Source organism: Mustela nivalis (assembly GCF_964662115.1).
Source record: "Mustela nivalis genome assembly, chromosome: 6".
Classification (NCBI taxonomy): domain Eukaryota; kingdom Metazoa; phylum Chordata; class Mammalia; order Carnivora; family Mustelidae; genus Mustela; species Mustela nivalis.
This window is the reverse complement of record NC_139025.1, coordinates 65,946,894-65,965,154: the sequence shown is the minus strand read 5'-3', so window position 1 is coordinate 65,965,154 and position 18,261 is coordinate 65,946,894. Positions and strand designations below refer to the sequence as shown.

Here is an 18,261-nt window from a genome sequence, read left to right as displayed (position 1 = left end):
CCATCATAGTTGAAGGATTCAAAAGTTGTCTCATCAATGTAGAAGTTGTTTACAATGGTAGCAAGATAAGATATAGAGAAAGGTGCCAAAGTGTGGAGGAAGTTAGTAGGTGGCAGAGCTTAAATAGCATCAGGCTCAAAGGACCAGATTCTTTAAAGTATGAAGGCAAATTTGTGACCTCCAGCCTGCAACAGAGAACTAAAATAATGTTCTGATCCCCCCCCACCGCCCTTGCCTATTTCCATATCCTCCTCCTAACCCTTGCCAAGTCTGGATGAGAGTAAAGGAGGATGGGAAAATAAGTAACTTCATTCAAGAAATCCTATCAGGGAAGCAACCATATAGAAAACTTTATTTTAGTTGAGGCAAAAAAAAAAAAAAGGAGGCAATTATTTTCGAAGATGTTGAGGATTCTGGGGACCAGATGGTAAAATAGAGGCTATGGGACACAAGAGAAAATCTTGGGAGAAGGGTTAGCGATGGCATTTATCTAAGGACCATGTGAGAATATTTGTATTAAAATTCCTCAACCTCCTGATGATAGTAAACTTGTGAAAGATGACCTCAAAAGGTCTCCTTGCATTTTGGAACTATCTGGGGGTATTTATTTATTTATTTATTTATGAAGATTATTATTTTTTTATTAACATGTAATACTTGTTTCAGGGGTACAGGTCTATGATTCATCAGTCTTACAAAATTCACAGCACTCACCATAGCACATACCCTCCCCGGTGTCCCATCTCCCAGCTGCCCCATCCCTCCCATCCCCTTCCGTTCCAACAACCTTCAGTTTTGGAAATACCAGTTTTCTTAAAACATCTGAATCTTCTCTGACTATATTGTGAACCCCCCCCCCTTCTAAGATTATTTATTTTAGAGAGCACCAGCAGGAAGGGTAGGGGGAAGGGGAGAGAGAATATCAACAGATTCTGCACTGAGCGTGGAGCCCAAGTTGGGACTTTGACCCTACAACTCTGAGATCATGACCTGAGCTGAAACTGAGTCGGATGCTTAACCTACTGTGCCACCCAGGCTCCCTTGTTGTGAACCTTGGAGAATATCTTTATCCTGAAAAAGTTGTCTCCATTTGTTACATTAAGCTAGAGTTCCTTATGTCAGTTTACTGGAAGAGCCTCATGTTGGCAAGGTATTCTCCAGTAATCTAGTGTTACTTCATGGGTGTGTGTAAGACTGTATAATCCCTTCATCAGTGACCATTTTATAATGGCTATTTCAAGGGTTCCAAGATGTTTTAGATACTGCTCTGTATCTTAGTAATGAGTGAATCATCTAATAGTCTTTGTGTTCATATACCACTGTTTTATTTTAGTTAGTGGCAACAGTACTATATTTTTTTCCTTTGAGCTACCATAATAAATTACCACAAACTGAGTCATTTAAAACAGAAGTTTGTTCTCATAATTTTGGAGACTAGAAATTTCAAATCAGCCTCTCAGAAGGATTGGTTCTTTCTGGGAGCTCTAAGGGAGAATCCCTATTTGTGCTTCTCTCCAAGTTTCTGGTGGGTGCTGGTAACCTTTGGCATTACTTGGCTTGTGGCAACATAACTCCAGTCTCTGCTTCAAGCTTCACATGTTCACATGGTTTTCCTGTCTGTGTGTATATGTCTTAAATTTCCTTCTCCTTTAACTTATAAGGACACCGGTCATTTGATTACGTACCACCCTAAATCCAGGATGGGTTCATCTTGAGATCTTTAACTTAATTACATTTACAAAGACCCTGTTTCTGGGATTCTTGGGCTGCTCAGTCTGCTAAGTGTACCACGCTTGGTTTTGGCTCAGGTCATAATCTCATGGGTGGTGAAATTGAGCCCGAAGTTGGGCCCTGTCTTTGGTTGGGAGTCTGCTTGAAGATTCTTTCCCTCTGCTTCTCTCCCAACTTGCACAGGCGCTAGCTTTCTCTCTCTAAAATAAATAAATATTTAAAAACAAAGACCCTATTTCTATTTTTTTTAAAGATTTTATTTATTTATTCGACAGACAGAGATCACAAGTAGGCAGACAGGCAGGCAGAAAGAGAGAGAGGAGGAACCAGGCTCCCTGCCAAGCAGAGAGCCAGAAGTGGGGCTTGATCCCAGGACCCTGGGATCATGACTGGAGCCGAAGGCAGAGGCTTTAACCCACTGAGCCACCCAAGCACCTCCAAAGACCCTATTTCTAAAGGAGGTCACATTCATAGGTACCAAGAATAAGGACTAGAGCATATCTTTTGTGGGGGATGAGGGGTATCACTACGTAATCTGTTACGGGTATGTAATACTCTTTCATTTGGTTAGGATAGGGTGAGCCTAGCTGATTTATTTTCACAGATTGGTTTTTAGTGTTGTTTTGCTGTTCTCCTTGATGAATGTTTCCTATTTATGTGGTTTTTTTTCCTTTTTTTTTCTTAAGATTTTTATTTATTTGACAGAGATCACAATTAGGCAGAGAGGCAGGCAGAGAGAGAGAGGAAGGGAAGCAGGCTCCCCACTGAGCAGAGAGCTTGATGTGGGGCTTGATCCCTGGACCCTGGGATCATGACCTGAGCTGAAGGCAGAGGCTTTAACCCACTGAGCCACCCAGGCACTGCCTCCTATTTATGTGTTTTTTTAATTGAGATTTGAGACTTTAATGTATAGCCATTATGTTTATAAACCTTTCAGCTGAAAATATTTTAGCCAGTTAGGAAGGAGAAGAAGCCTCTCTGTCCAATCCACAGGTTAGATTAGAGATGACTCTTACCAGAAATTGTTATAGGAGTGAGTCTTTAGTGTCTTTAGACTGTCTCTGGGTAGAACAGTTTTTTTCAGAAATTGCTTTAATAAACCATCATCATAGCTGTTGTGTGATGAAAATAATTTTCAGATTCCCCACAAGAATATTCACTTATACCTTAGTCATACTGTATTACTCAGATTTTGTATGTTAAGACCTCTGTTTTCATACTTTCTTCTAGAAATGCTGTATTTGCAAGAAGACTGGTGCTTCAATCGGCTGTGTTACACCCCGATGTAAACGAAGTTATCATTTCCCATGTGGACTTCAGAGAGAATGTATTTTCCAATTTACTGGAAATTTTGCGTAAGTTAATCATTGAATATGAAAGATAAGTGTTAAGGAAAAGTGGAAAATGGATATGATATCCCAATGATATAAATCCTTTGTAAAATTTCTTTTCAGAGCTGTACTGAGTTTTTTTTTTGGATTGCTTCCCTCTTCGTTTTTGGAGTCATCTCTATCTGCAAAGTCTTGGGAACTGCCAGTCTTAAATGGGCTTAATAATTAATATTTACCTTTAATTTTCAGCTCTAGAATATAATATGAAACTGTTAATTTATTAATATTTTAGAAAAATTTCCAGCTTACATAATTCTAGATTTTTATGTCACTCTTTAGATTTATGGTCCATTCTTCTTCCAAAGGCCATATGTATTTCTCATTGAGTAAATTGAAGGCACTTAAATTTGGTGGAGTCCAAAAAAATTAATATTTTTCCCTGGAGTGCTCCTTATAATATTTACTTTCTGAATCCAGCTTTAAGCATCAAGATTTATGAATTTTAGTATTTGATTTTATGAATGTTCTATTTCTTTTAGTTTTTGTGTTCTTGACTTATGGATTGTTAGCATGTATAAAACTGGGCTTTAGCAAATGGAAATAAATTTAATGGGTTAGGAATAGGCTTTTATTTATATTTTATGTTACAAAATTTAAGTATTTCTTTTTACGTTCCCTCTTTAATTTTATGTAATATTGAGTGTAATAGTGTTGCTAACAATATTACATAGAATTCTCAACATAATACTAGTTACTGAAATTCTAGGAATTAAGTCTTTTTTTTTCTTTTTAAGATTTTATTTATTTAAGAGAGAGCAGTAGCAGGGAGGAGAGGGAGAAGCAGGCTTCTCACTGAGCAGGGAGCCCAACGTGGGGCTCAATCTCCGGATCCTAAAATCATGACCTGAGACAAGGCCAGATGCTTAATCAACTGATCTACCCAGGTGCCCCTCTATGAGTTAAGTCTTAGCACCAAAAAGTTCACATTCTGAAAGTCCTGCTCTCCTTGGTCATAGTTTGTGAGACTGATTAAGAATGCCAAAGTTCCAGTCTTGTAGGTTAATTATGAAGGATTTACAACCAAGTTTCCTCTTATAAATGTGAATTGTAATGCTATTGCTAGCCTCATTGTGTTTTGTAATTTATTAGGTGTTGTTTTTAAATAATTTACATTTTTAGGTCATTCTGTTGGAAACATCGACCTGTCCAAATAATTACATCTAATAATTATAGAGACTCCTTACCATGTACCATTTGTTTGGAATATCTTGAGCCTGTTCCGACTTATAGCATATTACGAAGTCCTTGTTGTAAGAATGCTTGGTTTCATAGAGACTGTTTACAGGTAAGTTCTTTTGTAAGCTTTTTCTGATACAAAATTTGTTCCTTGCTGATTTGAATTTTATTTTATTTTATTTACTTACTGATTTATGTAATCTCTACACCCAGCATAAAGCTCAAACTCATGATCAAGAGTTGCATGTTCTTCTGACAGCCAACCAGGCACCCCAATTGTAAAGAGTTGACCTGTGTCAACCTCTACTTGTAACTTGAAAACAGCTTTATTAGAGCATATTTTACATACAAAATTTGATCTATTAAAGTGTACAACTAACATCTTAATAAATACTTTAGAACACTACCTTTTAATGTATATTTACACTTAAAAGTTTTTGTTGTTTTGACCTAAGGATTTTGTTTGTATTTCACAATGAATAAAACACAGATTTAATTGCCAAGTTCATTTACATATTTAAGCTTAGAAAACCAAGAAATGTGAAATGATAATTTAGTGGGGAGCTAAAATATTTAAATGTTGAGGCCTTTTAAAGAAAAAGAAGCTATGGTAAACACTTTATCACAGCTTCTTGACAGGGACTGATTACTGTTTATTGAATTAAAGGTATTCTTTTTGAAAGCCACCTGATATGTCAAACCTGATGTCCTGATGTTTTGATTTTTTTTTTTTTTAAGATTTTATATAGTTATTTGAGAGAAAGAGAGAGCATGAGCCAGAGAGGGAAGAGGGGAGGGGGACAGGACAGCTGAGGGTGAAGGAGAAGCAGACTCCCTGCTCAGCAGGGAACACGACTCAGCCAAGGGAACATGACCTGAGCTGAAGACAGATGCTTAGCCAACTAAGCCACCTAGGCACGCCTAATAATGAGTTTTTAGGCAAATATCACAAAACATACAACATTAAACACTTTAATATTTATTTGATTCAGAAAATTCTTGAAGATTTTAGGAAGAGCTCACTTATTAATGACATCAAATATAATAATGTACATGTGTGAAAGTGCCAACTGATAGACAATTAGAGTTAATAGAATGCCAAATTAACAAAGAATGTAATTAAATTTAACACTTTTTTTAGAGCTTGACTTTTATTATTGTTTAGTAAAATAAAATGTTATTAATGATTACAGGTTATTCACAGAAGTATTTTTGAAAGGCAGGAGATGTAAATCCCCTTATATTTCAAGAAAGTCTTAAAAGTAATAATAGTCAAAGTACATGAGTGAATCGAACAATAGACAGTAATTATGCCACTTCTTAAGTAGTGATCACTCAACATACTGCAAAATATACTTTCAAAATTATAGTTTATCCTACTAAACCCCTGCAGTTTCACTACGGGTGATGTCCCCTGCCTTTGAAGTTACAAATCTTCTATGCCATCTTGATTATATGTAGAAACAGAATATTCAGTATCTTAATGGACCATACTTTGTAGCACACGTGGATAGAATGAGTGAAGCACAGAAGTTGAGTATGGGATTTGATGCTGCTGCCTACACTCAAGGTCTGTTGGTACACCAAAAGACCAGAATGGAACGACTTCAAAGAGAACTTGACATTCGCAAGAAAAAGCTGGGTAAACTAAAATATGAGGTCAATGAAGTAGAAAATAATCTAATTCAAAGGCACCTGAAAAGATCAAATTCCATATCCCAAATACTTTCACTCAGAGAAAGGCAGCAGTTGAGAATCTGTAGTAGACAACTCCAGATTAACATTAACAAAAGAAATTATCTTTTTCAGGTACAAGGACCACATTTTATTTTTATTACTATTCGTAACTTTATGACAGAATTGGATTTGTAGATCCTCTACCACTAAAACCCAAAGATCCAGGGTCCACCATTAAAACACCAAGGACTCATTTTTTTTTCTTCCCTACCCCCACAACCCTCCACCCTGCCTCTCAAATTCCTCATATCAGGGAGATCATATAATAATTGTCTTTCTCTGATTGACTTATTTCGCTCAGCATAATGAAACAAGATGGGATTGGGAGGGAGACAAACCATAGGAGACTCTTAATGTCACAAAACAAACTGAGGGTTGCTGGGGATATGGAGACAGCTCTTGGGTTTTGGACATTGGGGAGGGTATGTGCTATGGTAAGTGCTGCGAAGTGTATAAGCCTGACGATTCACAGACCTGTACTCCTGGGCCAAATAATACATTATATGTTAATTAAAAACAAAACAAAACAAAACAAGGACTCAAGACACAGAAAATGATGAGGGGTCTCCATGGAATTATACTGCCTGTATTTCTTTGAGTCATCCTTGACTGTCTCAATCTGCTGTGAACAGTGAAAGATGCCAAGGCATTTCTGAGCCAAAAGGCCCTATATCTCTAAAATCACATCTGAAGTTCAAGAAACTAGTCTGTCATCAAAGTTTTACAGCCTCCTAGGATTTTGTCAAATGGAAGGTGTGGCAAGATCCTGTTCTGCTAATATTAAATAACAGCCCACAGAGGTAGTAATACCTCAGTCCAATGTCATGGACAGTTGAAATTCATCCCGTGAATGGTAATCTGCTGAAGATTTGATTGCCTGCTGCCTAATCATGTACAGTGTTTCCAGGAGCCCATTGTGGATAATTCTCAGTGTATTAATGCCTAGGTGTTCCCAGCACCTTTTTTTTAAATTTATTTAAATTCAGGTTAGTTAAGATAAACTAATACTGGTTTCAGGAGTAGACTTTAGTGATTCATCGCTAACATATAACCCTCAGTGCCCAATACCTTTTGCCCCTCATGTCACTACCGAATTTTGATAGGATGAAGGAATAGAACAGTGGCTTGCTTTCTTTTTTAAGATTATTTGAAAGCTAGAGTGTTGTGGGGGAGGGGACAGAGGAAGAACAGGGAGAAAGAGAATCCTCCAGCAGACTGCCTGCTGAGCCTAGAGCCCTACATGGGGCATGATCCCTGGACCCAGAGATCATGACCTGAACCAAAATCAAAAGTCAGCCACTTAACTGAGCCACCCAGGCACCTCGTACTTTCCTTCCTTTCTTTTTTTTTTTTTTTTAAAGTCTCAGGTGAAACACTACTTATATTAAGAAACAAGGTTTTATTCTTTAAAAACTGCTGCCTCATGGTACCATTGGACAGGGGACAAACTTCATGATTTCCTGGTACTCTTGGACTTTTCTTTGTCTTCCCTAAAATGTCTCCACTCTGTGAAGCCAGCCTGCGTATAGGGTATAAAGATGAAAAGGAAAGCAGCATGCATTGTCTATAAAAACATACAGTGAAATATCCCAAAGCTCTTGAGTTTAAGTGATTTCTTTTCTTCTTTATTGTTTCCTTCTATTTCTATATGTATAGTGCAGTAGTCTTTTGTTAACTGATTTTCTTTTCCCCTTTTAATGATTAAGCACGATTGTGTCCCTTTTTAAGCCTTACCTGAGAGAAGAAGTGCCTTAAGATAAAATTTTTACTTCATTTCATTTAGTGAAATGAAACTGCACAAAATAACTTTCCTCTACTTATTCTTACTTTGCCCTTGTCAGTGTTGATGTTCTACGAAGATGCAGACAGATGGTGCCCAGTGAACTGCAGGAAATATTACAAGACTCATGTCTATAAAGTCACACCATATATTGACTTTAGCAGTAGGTGACACGACACAGTGTGAATCTTCCACAGGGAAGCTTAAAATATCTTTAACCCAATAATAGAGCAACAAGGTTAAGCTTGTTTCATCTGCCTGGTGTCCCACAGAACTTTCACAAGAAATTACTATTGGGAAAGTACGGTTTTCAAAACCAGCAATAGCAGCAGTACCGACAGCCTTGGTTTCCAGAGAGGTTTAAATGCCTTACTGTTGGGACCCTCAATATCTAAACATAACTTGATGACAGTATCATGTATTTATAAAACAAAGCTAATCATATTTAGGACAACTGAAGAAAAGCTGGAAAAAGAAAAAGCAAAATTTGAACACTGAAGCAACCTTAAGCCATCTCTTTTTATACTGATAATATATTTTTATAAAGAGCAAATATTCAGATGGCCAGGAATATATATAACTAAATGAAATCAAGTAAAAGAAATAACTGTACATTTAAAAAAATTATGAAATTATATATCCATACTTACAGTGGGGTCAAGGGAAGTGCTGAAAATGTAACAAAAGGTAGGAGATCATGATGACTATCATGCAAATTGATATTTTTAAAATAAGTAGGATTGTTACAGGTCATTTATATAAGTATCAAAGCCTTGACTTCCAGGCTTTGCATCTGGTATATGGGAAGTATGACAATTCTAGTTAATGAGACCATAGAACCAAAGCCCTTACATATGTGGTGCATTTTGTTTTAAAACTACGCCTTCATCTGCAGTCTGTGTGAAGATTGATTAAACTATTTTTACTTGTTTTACTAATAAAAACATAATTTGGATAAAGAAAAGTACTTGATTCATATTTTGCATGAGGCTTGAACTTTTTTTTTAAAGATTTTATTTATTTATTTGACAGAGAAAAAGATCACAAGTAGGCAGAGAGGCAGGCATAGAGAGAGGGGGCAGCAGGCTCCTTGCTGAGCAGAGAGCCCAATGTGGTCCCGATCCCAGGACCCGAGATCATGACCTGAGCTGAAGGCAGAGGCTTAACCCACTGAGCCACCCAGGCGCCCCGGAACTTTTTTATATTTAGGATTATTCTGTTAAAAGTGTCAGGATGAAGGCTATTTTGTTGGCTACATTTTATAAATTTTATTCTTTTTTTTTTTTTAAGATTTTATTTATTCGTTTAACAAAAAGGGAGAGTACAAGCAGGGAGAGCAGCAGGCAGAGTGGGAGGGAAGCAGTCTCCCTGCTGAGCCAGGAGCCGGATGTGGGATCCATCCCAGGACCCTGGGATCACGACCTGAGCTGAAGGCAGCCACTTAATGAACTGAGCCACCCAGGCGTCGCTATATTCTGTTATTTCTTATAAAGAAGTATTTATAAAAGTATCTAGGGAGTATAGTTCATAAATACCATAAAAACTTATCTTTACCTAATGAGGAACAATTTCACATTGTATGAGAATTTTACAAATGTAATTTATCTTAATTAAGAGTTTGTATTTGAATAAATGTAATTGCTGTCAAATATGTCATCTTGTTAATTTTATAAGGGCATGTTATTTTTCAAAACAATTAAGATTTGCCTCAGTCAACAAATAAGAAAATAAAGAAGATTTGCTTCATAATTTGTTATTTGTTAGTAATGAAATGCAGAGAGGTTCTCAAACTTGGCTCTAGTATTCATAGAGCTTTTTGTGAGCACTGAAAATACCAAATTTCTAATTCTGTCATTAAAAACTGAAAATAGAGGGGCACCTGGGTGGCTCAGTGGGTTAAAGCCTCTGCCTTCGGCTCAGGTCATGATCCCAGGGTCCTGGGATCGAGCCCCAGGTCTGGCTCTCTGCTCCGCAGGGAGCCTGCTTCCTACCCCCCACCTCTGCCTGCCTCTCTGCCTACTTGTGATCTCTCTCTCTGTCAAATAAATAAAATCTTTAAAGAAAAAAGGTGAAAATAGGACGCCAGGGTGGCTAAGTGGGTTAAGCCCCTGCCTTCAGCTTAGGTCATGATCTCAAGGTCCTGGAATCGAGTCCCGCATTAGGCTCTCTGCTTGGCAGGGAGCCTGCTTCCTCCTCTCTCTGCCTGCCTCTCTTCCTACTTGGGATCTCACTCTGTCAAATTAATAAATAAAATCTTTAAAAATATATTTTTTTAAAAAGTGAAAATAATATACTTATAAAAATGTAGGTCTACTTTATGCAAATGTAAAACAAAATCACAGCCACATGGACACTTCTCTATGACATAAATATGAACATGCAGTTGTTATTTGATTAGAGACCAGTAAGAACTAATTCTTGAGCCATGTTCTGTAAAGGAGCTACAGTGCCTTTTTCATTTTGTCACAAGTCTTAACTGTAATAGTGAATGGAGGCTATCCTGTTATATAACAATACCTGAGGAAAAATATTTTTATTCTCTGAACTTCATTAATACAAGAGTTGAAGGAAGAACAGTCCTATAAATAGAATGAGAATTGAAGGTAGTTAAGCATATTTCATCATTTGTGGCCTCTACAATGCTATATACATTGGGATTTTATAAGGAGAGAGTGCAGATTAGTATTTTAAAGCTAACTTCTCTTCACAGACCTGTACCCCTGGGGATAAAAATATATTTATTTAAAACAAACAAACAAACAAAAACAAAATGGAAAAAAAAGAGTTAATAAAGGTTTGTGATTAAAGCTAACTTCTCATTCTGCGTGTATAGAGAATTGTTACTATTGTTCAATTTGGATTTCTCCATCATTGCAGTGGTCTTGTATCTTCTTTATACTCTATGTTGTGGTTTTTGTTTTTGTTTTTGTTTTGTTTTGTTGGGTTCTTTTTGCTCCATACTAGGCACTCCCTTGTATCATATCTATTTATTAAGATCTTGATATCTGTGTATAATTACTACTAAAGGCCTTTTAGGTTCAGAAATTTCAGTAACTGGTTGCTTTCCTCCCACATTCTTTGTGTGTATGTCCCACTTGCGACTAATTTTTTGTTTTGTTTTGTTTTTAATTTTATTTATTTAAGTAATCTCTGCATCCAGTGTGAGACACAGACCCATGACCCCGAGACCCAAGAATGACATGCTCTTCTTCTGACCACTCCAGCCAGGTGCCCCGCTGCTAGTGTTTTTTGAACCTGAATTCTTTTGTTTTCTTTATCATTCATAAGCCATCCCCAAGTCTATCAGGTCTACCTAATAGATATTTTTTGTATATCTTTTTTTGTTCCTAACCTCTGCTTTAAATCCTCTGTGATATAACTTTAGACACTTAAAAAAAATAACTAGACTTTTGAAGGGGCCTACTAACTGGCCTTTTCTCCTGTATACCTTAATCTATATTAATTCTTCACATATAATACTGGCTTTGATTTTTCTGTCTAATCTCATTACTGAGTTAGACACATAATGTAATTGCCATTATGTAATCCCTAAGCATATTATTAATTAGTTCCCTGATCATGTCGTACTCTTGCCATAGAGACTTGATATATGCAATTCCCTATCCTTGTAATGCCTTTTGTCCCGTTTTCCTGGCAAACCTTTGTTTCTTCTTCCAAACTTAACTTTGACATCACTATTTTGACATTTTTGTCAGGCTCTTATGTAGGCTTAGGTACTTATTCATTTCTCTTCCATGTATATACTTTAAAACACACACAGACACACACACACACACACACACACACATTTTACAAGTAATATAATTGTATCTCACCATTATTCCTTAAAAATAGGATCTAAGTTATTTTGTTTCTATTTTTGGTACATAAGAGTATTTGTTATCTACATAGTATGGGTTATATAGCTGTAGTACGGGTTAAGTAGCTGTTAAATGTGTGCTACTAGTTTTGTTTTGTTTTTAGGGATTGCTACTCTTTCTAGTAGGTTTATACTTTTCTGCTCCTGAGTTCCCGCTGTCTGTGGCTTCCATATATCTATTTACTGAAGCAGTGAGAGTAGGTTTTATACTTCTCCCCTTTTAGGAAAAAAACTAGCTTAGAGATTGAGTTAAAAACAGAATCAAGGATGTTTTATAAAGTAACACTTAAACATTCCTTCTAGATGAAGTAATTCAATATTTTTACTGCTTTATTCACTAAGACTGATGGACAGCATGATATGTGTGGAAATGACATTGAATAAAAAGGTTGAGAAAGATAGATGTAAAGCTACGAACAGCCAATTTATTAACTTTTGGGGGGGGATCTCAAAATTTTAGCAGTAGAATAACTTCATTTATCAAACCTTGAGAACTGGCATAGAAAATATGTTTTCATAATATATTAAGTGAAAAGTAGCACATACTCTCTTAGCTATTACAATTTATGACCTGATACCTGGTTAAATTATTAACAATAGATTTCCTTTTTTCTGTGATAGGTTCAAGCAATAAATGCAGGAGTGTTTTTCTTTAGATGCACAATATGCAATAATAGTGATATATTTCAGAAAGAGATGCTAAGAATGGGAATTCATATTCCTGAAAAGTGAGTACCATTTAGTCTTTTAACAAAAAGATTTATTTTCGTTAAATGTAGGATTTAATAACAATGGAAATAATCACTTATGTTTGTCACAGAGAAGCAGTCACCTTAAATAGGAAAATTGAGACCTCCCCCTACCACTGCTTCCTTTTCCTTCTCAGATTGCTAGTTCTTAAAAGCAGGGACTGTGACTTCAATGTCTCATTAGTTGACTTATAATCTCTTAATAAATACCTCAAGTGTATACAATATTAATTGATTAACTTATACACAAGTATAATAGATTTCAAAGTGGCATGTATAAATTATCTAAGAGAATCAAGATGTGGTTTAAAATGTATAATAAGGATTTTCTTAATACTTATAGATGAGGAATCTAGAAATAATGTTATTAAACTTGAAATTTAAAAATTAGAACTGAAATATTAGGAAAAATTAAGTTTTAAAAAAATTCTAATGTTTCATTTAACATTTGAAAATTCACTGTGAGAATAATTAACTGCAGGATAAAATGATACTAATAGATACATATCTTGAACAAGAATGATTAATCCTAGAAAGAAAAAGTTTGTTCCTTGCTCCTAAGTGCGTGACAAGTTTTTGTTTTTAGATTTTATTACTAATCCTTTTATGTAACATTTTGGTTCAAAGTGTGTTTTATATCTTTCTTTGTTTACAGAGATGCATCTTGGGAATTAGAGGAAAATGCTTATCAAGAACTTCTGCAGCACTATGAGCATTGTGATGTCCGAAGATGTCGTTGCAAAGAAGGGAGAGACTATAATGCACCTGATAGGTATATTGGGAAGTCCAGTTGTGCTTATTGTACTTATTTAAACTGTCAGCTGAGGAAGTGGTTTTCTAGTTAAAGAAATGTAGTTTTGCTCTTAGGATGTTTGAAGTTTTAACTTGAGAAGAGTATATTTATTAAATGCATGTTTACATCTGTTTACAGAGAAATTATTGCTATCAGCATAGTTGGTAACTTACTTCTGTGGTGTATTTTCATGAGGCTTCATTTTCTAGAGCTGTACTCCCCTATATGGTAGCTACTAGCCACATGTGGCTAATTGAGCACTTGAAATGTGGCTATTCCAAATTGAGAGATGTTATAAATGTGAAATACATAGTGAAAACTCACTGTCTTAATTTATTATGGCTGCTGTAACAACAGATACTTGTTTTCTAACAATCCTACAGACTAGAAGTTCAAAATAGAGGTATTGGCAGGTTTTATTTCCTCTCTCCTTGGCTTGCACACGGTTTCCTACTAGCTGTGTCCTCACATAATTGTCCCTCTGTCCTAATCTCCTTTTCTTATAAGGATACCAGTAATATTAAATTAAGGCCTACCCATATGATCTCATAATATCTTAATTATCTATTTAAAGGCCCTGTCTCCAAATACACATAGTGAGGTGTACTGGGTTTTAGAACTTCAACTTATAAATTTGGAGGAGACACAATCCAGCCCATAATAATAAGACAAAAAGAACTAAGAGTATCTTATTAATAACTTTTTATATTCATTACATGTCAAGCAAATAGTAATTTAGAAATGTTGAAATTCATTTTACCTATTTCTTTTACCTTTTTAAATTAGGTTACTAGAAAAATTTAAATTCATTAAATGACTTGCATTGTATTTATATTGGATGGCACTGTTTTAGAGCTTAATTTAAAGTAATCTAGCAGTGTTCTTTTGGATCACTATAAAAAGGGTTTGATATTTGAAATTTATTGATTATTATTTTGAAATGTCAGTAGATACTGTCTCTAAATCGACCATTATTTTGTGCCTTCTATGTACAGTATACTGTGTTGGATACTAGAAATCAAAACTGTCTTCATTTTTTTTTAAAGATGTATTTATTTATTTGACAGAGATCACAAGTAGGCAGAGAGGTAGAGAGAGAGAGAGAGAAAAAGAGAGAAGGAAGCAGGCTCCCCGCTGAGCAGAGATTCCCAACTCGGGGCCTGATCCCAGGACCCTGGGATCATGACCCGAGCCGAAGGCAGAGGCTTTAACCCACTGAGCCACCCAAGTGCCCCAAGACTGTCTTCATTTTTTAAGATGCAGAATAAACAGTGACAAATCCAGTTTTCTTGAATTTATAGAGGATATTTCAATAAATTTTTAATATCTGTTATATAATGTTAACATCACAAGCTGAAACTTAAAATGCAAGGCAGAATATTGGGAGCCTTGTTTCTCATGGAAAGTGATTTGGCTGAGTATGCTATCTCTTATTTGCAAAGACGCATCTGATGTCTTCCCAGTTTTGAAAAATTTCCCTAAACAGCTATTACCACTCCTGATTTCCCATTCTGGGCTGGGGTTTTTCTTTTGTTTGCCTGTTACAGTGTAATTGACATTATTGGAATTTGTTTTGTCATTAGACTAAAAATTATTTAAGGGCAAAGATCTTACTGAAGATGTCAGGTGTGGTATATTCTTGCTTATGTGACTGGTGACCCTGATTATTTGTTTGTAAACCTCTAAAGGGTTGTGCTAAGGCACAGATGAGATAATGTATATAAATGTGCTTTGTAAATAATAAGGCACTTTAGATTTGTAAGAAACAATATTGATATTTTCTAAATTTATTTTGGGCTATTCTTTTTTTAAGATTTTATTTATTTGACACAGAGAGAGAGAGAGCATGTGAGCATAAGATGGCGGGGGGAGCAGCAGATGGAGAGAGAGAAGTAGTCTCCTGGCTGAGCAGCCCGATCCCAGACCCTGGGATCATGACCTGAGCCCAAAGACAGACACTTAACTGACTGAGCCACCCAGATGCCGCTATTTTGGGCTGTTTTAGTTAACCTGTATATATTGCTTATATATTATTGATCGCCCAATCAGTAGCTACCAAATTCCCTTCCTTTCTGGCAGCTACATGAGATTGCTTTCCCCTGTCTTTTCTCCTGGGACACAATAATAGCCATCTGAATTTTTTTTTTTTTTTTTTTTTTTTTAAAAATCTCACTCCCTCATCCTAGTGGTAGGAAGCTGGTTTTGCTGAAAGGCACCATGGTGTAGTGGTTAGGAGAATGGGTCCGAAGCCAGGTAGACTAGGTTGGAAGCCCCACTCTGGGACTTAACCAGCCATGTGAAATAGGCAAGTTATGTACCCCTTTATGCTTTGGTTTCCTCCTCTTTAAAATGAAGGATAAGGGGTGCTTGGGTGGTTCAGTTGTAAGCCTCTGCCTTTGACTCAGGTCATGGTCCCGGGGTCCTGGGATCGAGCCCCACGTCTGGCTCTGCTCAGCAGGGAACCTGCTTGCTCCTCTCTCTGCCTTCTTGTGATCTCTGTCAAATAAATAATAAAATAAAATCTTTAAAAATAAAATGAAGGATAAGAGCAATTTTTCCTATCATTTAAAATTATGAGGATTAAACTTTTTATGTAGACTAAGAACTAGGGCTGGAATATAGTAAGTACTCATGTTGTCCTCTTTCTTTCTCTTCATCATTTGGCAGAACTATCTGGGAAAGTGGGGGAGACACGCAGAGAGGACACATACCTCCATATCCATATCCACACAGAGAGATTCACCCACACCTAATGGAGGGGAGGGTATCCAACTACCTCTTTTTTTCTTTCTTTCTTTTTGGAGAGACAGAGCATCGTGTACATACATGCAGGGAGCAGTGGCAGAGGGAGAGGGAGAGAGAAAATCTTAAGCAGGCTCCACACCCAGCATGGAGCCTGACACAGGGCCCCATCTCATGGCCCTGAGATCATGACCTGAGCCTAAATCAAGAGTCAAATGCTTAACCAACTGAGCCACCAAGGTGCCTCCCAACTGCCTCCCATCACCTACACATCCACACACTCAGGGAGTTTATCTCTTTTTATTCATAGAGAGTATACTCATAACCAAACAAAAAGTAGTCCCCACACCTATACAAAAAATATTAGTATGGACTGGCATACATCACACAATCCAGTAGAGAAACATGGAGGTGGGGTTGGAAGGGAGCGAATAGGAAAACATAAATATGAGCAAGATGGTAAGTCTGGATCCTGTTGAGCTGCACAATACTGGGTGTCTAAACAAGTTTTATAGGAAGTAATTCCTAACAATGAATGTGAAAAATAATATTTTAAGTAAGATAATGTATTTACTGATGCTTCTTAATCATGTTGGCTACATTTATATAGCAATTTCCCTATGAGCTAGTAATTTCCAAATATAAAAGAAATTTTTTTCCTTCTTAATCCTGTTCTTTCTGGTGTTTATGGTCTTGTGTATGTGCATATACATGCTGATATTTAGTTTAGGTATTTTAAGTTTGTGAATATTTAGAGCAGGAGGTTACAAACATAAGTGAAAGAGAAGAAAGAAAAAGTAATGTAGTTTCAAAGCAGATAATCTTATTCTCCCTCCTTTGGAAGAATAGTTGTTTATTTATGAGATGGGCAGTATGTCCTGTGGCAGTACAGGTGGTTGGAATTAGACCAAGTTAATACCAAAATGTAAACATCTGCTTCTGTTTATGTCCTCAGCAAATGGGAAATAAAGCGCTGTCAGTGTTGTGGTTCTAGCGGAACACATTTAGCTTGTTCCTCATTACGATCATGGGAACAAAATTGGGAGTGTTTGGAATGTAGAGGTATTCTCTACAATTCAGGTAACATTTTGTAATTTTGAATAAAGATGTTTTTTGAAATGTATATTATTTTAAAATTCTTCCTGTATATTTGTATTGTTAACATTGGGTTTTAAATATACAGAGGATTTCCAAAAAGCCAAAAAACATACATTACCCAACACTAATAGTGTGGGAATAACTGATTGTTTGTTGGAAGAATCATCACCTAAATTACCCAGACAGTCACCTGGAGCCCAGCATAAAGATCTCCTGAGGTATGTATTTTTAAATGTAGAAAAATACAAAACTCTTCTCTCTCTCTTTTTCTTTTCTTTTTTTTTTTTTAAGGAAGTTCTGTGCCCATTGTGGGACTTGAACTCATTACCCTCAGCTAAAGAGTCACATGCTTTCCCAACTGAGCCAGCCAGGCATCCCTATAAAGCTCTATTTTGAGAAAATTTAGACTGGAAAGTGGTGTATATATACATATACTTGGAATATTAACTGACCTTAGTATTCTAGAAGAGTGTTTTTCGAACTGCAGGACCAAGATTTGATCATGAAGTCATTGCAGCCAGCATTAATAAAAAGAAAACAAAACAGAATAGAATAGAGTGTGAAATACCAGATTGCATTGCAAATAGGATATATATGAAATTTATTTTATTGTATACTGAATTGTGATATAACATACATATTATAGATCATTGTCAAGGTAGTATAAAATATCAAGTACACCACATTACTTGGTTGAAAGGAAGGAATCATGTTTAATATGATGATTTTTTTTTTAAATTGTGTAATCATGTGCTTAATATATTTGCTGTCAGTATTGAAGGTCTAAATGTCACCTCTTTAGAAACTTCAAGACTTACTTACAAGTATCATTATGTTGTATTATTGTCTACATATTTTCCTACCTGGGCTGGTTCACCCTGTCCTTAAGTAACCTGGTGGTTCCCAGCTTCTGGGAGGTCACCATATTGATGCCAGACTTAGCGCAGACACCCAGTTGGCATAGCACACAACAGCCCAGAACTCCTGTGCTCAAGTGATCCTTCTGTCTCAGCCTCCTGAGTACTTGGGACTACAGGTGTATGCCACTGTACGTAGTAAAATACATAACTTTTAAAATCATAACATTTAAATAAGACTAGACTTATAATTCAGCATATGTCCAGGTATTTATTTATTCAGCTTAAGTTAGAATTTTTAAGTATATATAGCTTTTAGAAGAAATA

At 36.2% G+C, this 18,261-nt stretch overlaps 1 protein-coding gene across 2 annotated transcripts in view; it reads left to right on the top strand.

Annotated features, from left to right (window-relative positions):
• Nucleotides 1-18,261, top strand: part of G2E3 (G2/M-phase specific E3 ubiquitin protein ligase) — a 68,750-nt gene that overhangs the window by 35,078 nt on the left and 15,411 nt on the right. For both annotated transcript variants that reach the window (XM_082737943.1, XM_082737944.1), the window contains 6 exons: nucleotides 2,962-3,086; nucleotides 4,242-4,407; nucleotides 12,317-12,423; nucleotides 13,100-13,216; nucleotides 16,935-17,059; nucleotides 17,163-17,295. In XM_082737943.1, the coding sequence (XP_082594069.1) occupies nucleotides 2,962-3,086; nucleotides 4,242-4,407; nucleotides 12,317-12,423; nucleotides 13,100-13,216; nucleotides 16,935-17,059; nucleotides 17,163-17,295 (773 nt within the window). The remainder of the gene's footprint in view (nucleotides 1-2,961; nucleotides 3,087-4,241; nucleotides 4,408-12,316; nucleotides 12,424-13,099; nucleotides 13,217-16,934; nucleotides 17,060-17,162; nucleotides 17,296-18,261) is intronic.